This window comes from Podarcis liolepis, assembly GCF_965112155.1.
Source record: "Podarcis liolepis genome assembly, chromosome: 7".
In the NCBI taxonomy this organism is placed as follows: domain Eukaryota; kingdom Metazoa; phylum Chordata; class Lepidosauria; order Squamata; family Lacertidae; genus Podarcis; species Podarcis liolepis.
In genome coordinates, this window is record NC_139561.1 from 22118909 (window position 1) to 22126285 (window position 7377).

The 7377-nt window shown below is 48.8% G+C and overlaps 1 protein-coding gene across 2 annotated transcripts in view; it reads left to right on the top strand.

Moving 5' to 3' along the window:
- The window catches only part of PUSL1 (pseudouridine synthase like 1), a 68500-nt gene that overhangs the window by 44736 nt on the left and 16387 nt on the right, over positions 1 to 7377 (top strand). The window contains exons 7-8 of one of the 2 annotated variants that reach the window (XM_083513279.1): positions 5295 to 5457; positions 7035 to 7104. In XM_083513279.1, the coding sequence (XP_083369405.1) occupies positions 5295 to 5457; positions 7035 to 7078 (207 nt within the window). In that variant the 3' untranslated portion in view covers positions 7079 to 7104. Of the gene's footprint in view, positions 1 to 5294; positions 5458 to 7034; positions 7177 to 7377 lie in introns of those variants that run through there. The other variant, XM_083513278.1, reaches the window with a different exon arrangement.

Consider the following 7377-nt stretch of genomic DNA (forward strand, 5'->3'; position numbering starts at 1 on the left):
TCTTTTGAGGCAAGTGTCTATGCAACACTGCCTCATAGCCTCATCCAACGAAGGGCTGAGATTTATTTCACTCTTTAAATGGAACATCTACACTGGATCAGAGGAAACTCAAGGAAACTGACAGTCTTCTCACTGCTGCCCCCCTCTGGTTTTATGCCCACGCTGTGGCATGTCAGTACTTGGTGAATGGGCATCGGTGTTTGCCCCTTGGTTAGATAAAGTACAGATCCAAAGCACCCTAGGCAGGAAACAGCAGATCCACACTATGTATTTAAAGTGTGCTTGACACACATTTAAATAGTTCCCCAAAGAATGCTGGGAACTGTAGTTTAAGGGCACTGGGAATTATAGCTCTGTAAGGAGGAAAGTACGTTGAGTGGAAGCCATGTGCTTTAAATGCATGGCATGAATAGAGAGAGAGAGATTTAAATGGGAAATGTTGAATAGAAGCATCAAAGTGTAGGAGGGCAGTGCCCTCTGGTGGTGAATGCTAGAAGTGCTGTTTGTGTTGGCCTGTGGCTCCCCCAAGAACCCTGCAGTATTTGGGGAGAGGGGAACCTCTGGCCTTCGAGATGTTGCTGGACTCCAGCTGTTAATCATCCTAGAGGCTGGGACTGCTGAAAGCTGCAGTCAAGTATCTTTCCTACCTGGTCCTTTTGGCCAGAGTTGTCAGGGATTGAACCTGCATGCTGCTGAGCTGCAGTTACTCCCGAGGAACACAGGAATCTGCCTTACACTGGCTCATCTAGCTCAGTCCTATCTGTGCCAACCTTGGGGAAAGGCTGTGGCTCAGTGGCAGAGCATCTGCTTTGTGTGCAGAAGGTCCCGGGTTCAATCCCAGCTGGGAGAGAGTCCCTGCCTTGAAAACTCTGGAGAGCTGCTGCCAATCAGTGTAAACAATACAGTGGTACCTCAGGTTAAGTACTTAATTCGTTTCGGAGGTCCGTACTTAACCTGAAACTGTTCTTAACCTGAAGCACCACTTTAGCTAATGGGGCCTCCTGCTGCTGCCACGCCGCCGGAGCATGATTTCTGTTCTCATCCTGAAGCAAAGTTCTTAACCCGAGGTACTATTCCTGGGTTAGCGGAGTCTGTAACCTGAAGCGTATGTAACCCAACGTGCCACTGTACTGAGCTTCGATGGGCCAGTTGTTCGATTCAGTAATAAACCAGCTTCCAGTGTTCCTATGGCAACCTCCAGGGGGTCTTTCCCAGCCCTTCCTAAAGATGTGGTGGGTTGAAACTTAGGCATGCAGCACCAATGCTCCACCCACTGAGCAACATGGCCCCCTTCCTCCTTAATTGCTAGGAATTTATGCGCATAGCCTTAGATCTGGCATGCTCCCCCAGGAAGCTATATTTACACTAGGTCAGAACATTTGTCCCATGTGCTCCTTACCATCTACTCTGACTGGCAGCAGCTGTGTGGGAGTCTTTCCCAGCCCTACACAGAGTGCCTTGTGCTCTTTGCATGCAAAAGGGCCTGCTCTTCTTCCGCCATCCGCTGTCCCCTCCTTGAACTTTTGGAGGACTGTAATTTGGTGGCGGTGGTTGGGGTTTTACATTTATAAAGGAAATGTTTAGTTACTGGCTGCTCTGGGCGGCCTTCCCCAGGTGGGAGAGCAGAGTATATAAAGCCCCTGCAAATACATCAAAACTGCAACCTCCTGAAGGGTCCAGGAAGCTGCCGTCTCGCAGATTTCCACAGCCTGCATCTGAATGTGGGCAGCTGTAAGGGAGGCAGATGGAACCACATCCTTTTCCTTCCAAGTTGTTATCTCACAGAGGGGCGGCTGCTATTTTTGGTTTGTCTGAGGTGTTGTTGTTGTTCCACACCTTCATTTCCACCTCCACAGTCTCCCTCATTCATTCATTCATTCATTCATAGGTTCATAAACCTTTCCTCCAAGGAGGCCCACACAGAACCACCACCTTGTTCCCTGTTATCCTCACAACAACCCTGTGAGGTAAGGTAGGCTGAGAGGCAATGACTGGCCCCATGGTCACCCCGTGAGCCCCATGGCTGCGTGGGGATTTGAACCTTGGTCTCCCAGGTTTGTCTTGGTCTCTGTGGTTTAACCCTAAGGGACGCTGGAGGCGCTGTGGGTTAAACCACAGAGCCTAGGACTTGCCAATCAGAAGGTCGGCGGTTCGAATCCCCACGACGGGGTGAGCTCCCATTGCTCGGTCCCTGCTCCTGCCAACCTAGCAGTTCGAAAGCACGTCAAAGTGCAAGTAGATAAATAGGTACCACTCTGGCAGGAAGGTAAACGGTGTTTCCGTGCGCTGCTCTGGTTCGCCAGAAGCGGCTTAGTCTTGCTGGCCACATGACCCAGAAGTTGTACGCCGGCTCCCTCGGCCAATAAAGCGAGATGAGCGCAGCAACCCCAGAGTCGGCCATGACTGGACCTAATGGTCAGGGGTCCCTTTACCTTTACCTCCCAGGTCCCAGGCTGACACGTCTCCCTCCCTCCCTTCCCTGGGAATGGCACCAAACCAGCTGTGATGTAGTGGTTTCTGTCTCCTGGGTCCAAGAATCGCCCAATCAGCACAAAAAGAAAGGTTTTTGGGCACTGAGAAGAAGTCTTCCCATGTTTTGGGCTGATTGGAGCCAATCAGAGTGAAAGGAGGTGAGTCAGCCACTGAGGATTGGCTCCTAGAGTCCCTCTGGAGAAGGCGTGCAGGAAGAACGCCCAAGAGTATGCATGCCCCAAAGCTCAGCATTTAGGAACACTGGAAGCACAAAAGGCTTTGGTTTCAAGGGAGCAGGGGGCAAGTTCTGTTGCATGCAGTGGACTTTCGAGTTAGATACAACTTTAAGTTGCTGTGAAAGAAGATGTTGGGAGACCTCCAAAACCTTTTCCCCACAAAAAATAGTAGATGTAGCCGAAAGATGCGCTGATGGTTGAAATGTATCCATTATTATTAGTATTTCATGATTATAAAATCACTGTATAATCTTCAAAGGGGGCATGGCTTGTAACTATCAGGAAGGGACTCTGCACTTTGCCACTGCACCGCTGCAAGTCATAGAATAAGAGAATCATAGAGTTGGAAGGGACCCTGATGATCATCTAGTCTAGCCCCCTGCAATATGCAGCTGTCCCATATGGGGATCGAACCTGCAACCTTGGCGTTATCAGCACCACGCTCTGACCAACAGAGCTATCCATTGATCCGAACTCCAACAAGACGGTTGCCAACTCCAGGAAGAAGCGTGGGAAGCTGTCTCTTGCTTTCATTATTACTTTTTTATTAGCTTTATTTTCTCTGGCCCTTGTTCCCAAAGGAGGCCAGGGCAGGCGATGTCAAAACATTTAAGCAGTCCCAACTCAAATGAAATAAAAACATATTTAGAAACCACCTAAGCATCTAAAAGCATTACCCTGCCAAGGTTGCCACAGCCAGGATCTTCCAGCCCTTATAGGGAACAGGAATGCCCTCATAGTTCTCCTAAGAGTCAGTGATGAGGGAGACAGATGCACCTCACTAGTGTTGCCTACACTGGCCGGCAGCGCCTCTCCACGTTCTTAGACAGGGAGGCATTCCCAGCCCTCCTGCAGATGGTGGGGATTGAATCTGGGATCCTTTGCAGATCTGGGATCCTCTGCCAAGTAGATAACTCTCCCACTGAGCCTCGACCCTTCCGTCTTTTACCCATCCGACATCCTGCTGCAGGGAAATGTTGCAGGGGGAGCCCAGCATTTTGGCTTTGCTTGTGGTCCACCCACAAGAGTCTGCAAGGGCAGAAGTCGGTGACACCCGAGGTGTTCACACGCTCACTCACCTCCGCCCTCCCTCCAAAAAGAAAGAGAGCAGTGAACTAAAGTTTCCTTTCTGAAACCGACAGGCTCGTGCTGCCGGGTTCTTTGGCCCACGTGACCTTTTTATAAAAGCAGCTCTGCTGGGTCAGAGGAAAAGGCCTGTTTCTTTCAAGTTTTTCCTCCCAAGGGGCTCAAGATGGGGACTCCGTCGTTCTTCCCCACCCCCTGACAACCTTGACAACAAGCCTGCGAGGGAGTGGCCTGGCCAAGGCCACCCACTGACCTTCTACAGCTGAGCAAGAACTGTAAAAGGCATTAAAGCCCACAAGCAGCCCCTGGAAGCAATGTCTGTGACTGTTTCCTGCCCCTGGCAGTGGCTGCTCAGGGCAGATTCTACCCCAGAGGTTTTGTTTAACCCCCTGCCTTGAATCTGACCCCTCCTAGAATAGAGACAAATGCAGAAAACTGCTCCCAAGCATATTTAGAACTGGCAAGCTAGAACCAATGGAGGCATCTGGTTTGGTGTCGTCTAGCTCTCTTAATTGTCAGAAGCTTATTTTCTTCTTTCATCCAATGGGACAATGTCAATATTTGTTTTAATGTTTGTTGTCTTACCACCGCCATTCTTGAAGTTTTTATTTATTTATTGGGGAGATGGGGAGCCTACAGCCTTCCCAATGGTGCTGGTCTGCAACTCCCATCACCCCTGGCTGTTGGCTTGGATTGATGGGAACTAGAGTCCCATGGTGTCTCTAGTGGCTTAGAGGTTTGTTATTATTCGACGGGGGATCCTAAGAAATCGAGAATTTAGCCCCCCCCCAAGGTCTTAATTGTGTAAGTCAATAAAATGCACATTCCTTTGCACTGCGTTCTATTGGCTGTTCATGCCCATTCACTTCCATGGCTTTTGCTGATTAATATCCTACAGCCCTTTAAATATAACTGTGAGAAGGGCATGTGTGTTATTGTTCTGTTCTTTTGGTTGTAATTATTTTCTGTGCTTTATCTTGTATTTTATTCTGTGAACTGCCCTGAAATCTTTTGAATGAACAAACAATTGAATGGGTCTAGCAACTCGGACCAGGTCTAATGTTGGATACAACCCCGTGTCAGACCCATGGAAGTGAATGGACACAACTATCTTAAGCCCATTGATTTAAACAGCTCTACAGTGGTACATCAGGTTACGAACTTAATTCGTTCCGGAGGTCCATTCTTAACTTGAGGTACCACTTTAGCTAATGGGGCCTCCCGCTGCCGTCGTGTCGCTGGCCCACGATTTCCATTCTCATCCTGGGGCAAAGTTCAGAACCCGGAGCAACTACTTCTGGGTTAGCAGAGTTTGTAACCTGAAGCATTTGTAACCCGAGGTACCACTGTACTTGGACAAGGACTAACAATAGATTCATCCTATTGGGTTGACTTGACTTAGAAGGGGTGCAGCCCCTGGATTTGCCCTAATGGGTACAGATTGTGGGACTCATCTGACGCCGCATTGATTTTTGACCCTCCCCTTCCTTCCCTTGCCAGGTGCGGAGAATGGTTGGCGTCTTGGTGGCCGTCGGCCAGGGCCGCCTCGAACCTCATCACGTGCAAAGGCTTTTGGAGATCAGGGACCTGATGGCTTACCCCGATAACACCATTGCACCGCCCGATGGACTCTTCCTCAAAGATGTGGAGTACTGCGAAGCTGGTTAGTCTGGGAACCCCCACTTGCTTCTGGGGCGCAGGAGGGGGGGTGCTTAGCTTAGTAGCCTTGCCTGCAGAAGGTCCCAGGCTCCACCCTCAGCATCCCAGACCCTGTGCAGCCTTGTCTAAAGGCAGATGAATCGAAAACTGAGCGTGCATCACGTAACCATCAGGCTGCCCCTGTCTGAAGTGGTCCAGCTCGGGCAGATAGAGCGCCTCAGCCAAGAAGTAGGTCCTGTGTTGCTGTTTATCACCCCACTTTGTTGGAGAACTGGTGTTTGTAGGGTGCAAGGAATTCTTAAAAGTTGGGATTTTTATGAGGAATCCTTTGTGTTCCGAAGGTTCTGTGGTGTGAATTAACACGGCAAAGTCAATAGGCTATTGGATGTGTTGCTTTCAGTAACACTCCCCCCCCCTTAAAGCTGTCAGCCCCCCCCCCCCAGACATAGGCAGGATCTTCAGGGGAGTTTCAGGCAGGCATTTAAGCCATGCCAGCCAAATATCTGTTGGTGTGCAAGGTGGAAAATCCAAACTGTTTTTGTTCTCTGTTGTGGTGTCAGGGTGATGAATTGGATTTTAATTATCCCAAGCTGCAATGTGCCTGCATTTGAAGGATGTGGGGCAGAGATCCTCTTACATGAAATAAAAATCTCCCATTAAAAAGGATCAGGTTGCAGAGGAGAGAGAGACCTCTCTGCCCGAGACCCTGGAGAGCGGCTGCCTGTCATTAGATTATATGGAAACTTTGTTTCACCTGGTATATAAGGAAGCTTCAGTCTCCATATCTCAGAAGGGGTATTGTGAAGCTGGGAAAGGGGAAACAAATCATCAGTTGGAGGCGGCAGTACTTCTGAATGCCAATTGCTGGACATCACAGGAGGGGAGAAGAGTGCCCTTGAGGAAAGCTAAAGCATTTCAAGATTTTTAACTTAGGAGAAAAGAAGGAAATGTTGAAGAGTGATTAAAAATGTCTGCATTGTGTGGAAAACATGGGTAGAGGGAATCTTCCTTTCCCTCTTTGGCCCCAGCTGCACTATACATTTAAAGCAGAGCCAAACTCATTTTTAGAAGATGTTTGGATTCTTTTTTGTTTGATTAGATCATACTGCTTCAAACAGTCCTGGCTTCCCCAAAGAATCCTGGAAACTGTAGTTTGTTAAGGGTACTGAAGAGATGTAGCTCATCGGGGGGGGGTATAGGGGGTCACCTAAGAATTCCCAGAGTTCCCTGTGGAGAATTAAGCCACTCTGTGAACTGGAACTCTGCTTCTTTTGTCTTTGTTTTGAAAACAAGGCTGGTGGGAAAATACGCTTGAAGATTGGTTGTGATTTGCAAAATTAGGGTGCATTTGTATAGAACTTTGAACCTCTTCCTGGGCATCTAGTTGTAATAAGTTTCTACAACAATCTGGTAAGGAAGGTCAGTATCCTCATCTCTCAAGCTGCAGAAGGGGAGGCTGGAGGCTTGCCTAAGGCTATCAAGCAAGTTCGTGGCAGAGCTGAGATTCGAACTGTGGGCTCTGCCCAGTGCTACCAAGTTACACCGGACTTTAGGCCTGTCTTTCCCCTCTTCTCTTTGCAGACTTGGAGATCAGCGAAGCAGAATCGGAATGGCAGCCTAATTGAACTCCCCATGACTGGAACAGAGAGAGGTCAGGGGAGGAGAGCACCCTCTTTCCTGTTATGTGGCCACATGTCTTTAAACCTATTCACGTACATACGTGGAACATTCTTCAGTATCCCATCCCTGCAAAACAAACTATATCCAGACATTTGGGGTGGGGGTGTGCTTAGGGTGCAATTACATTTGAACCAGGATTTCAACCCAAAGCTCTTGAACTGGAACCTCAGGCTGTTTTATGCTGTGTAAGACAGAACGTGGCATCCTGAGAATCTCTGTTTAATTCTTTTAGAACAACACACTA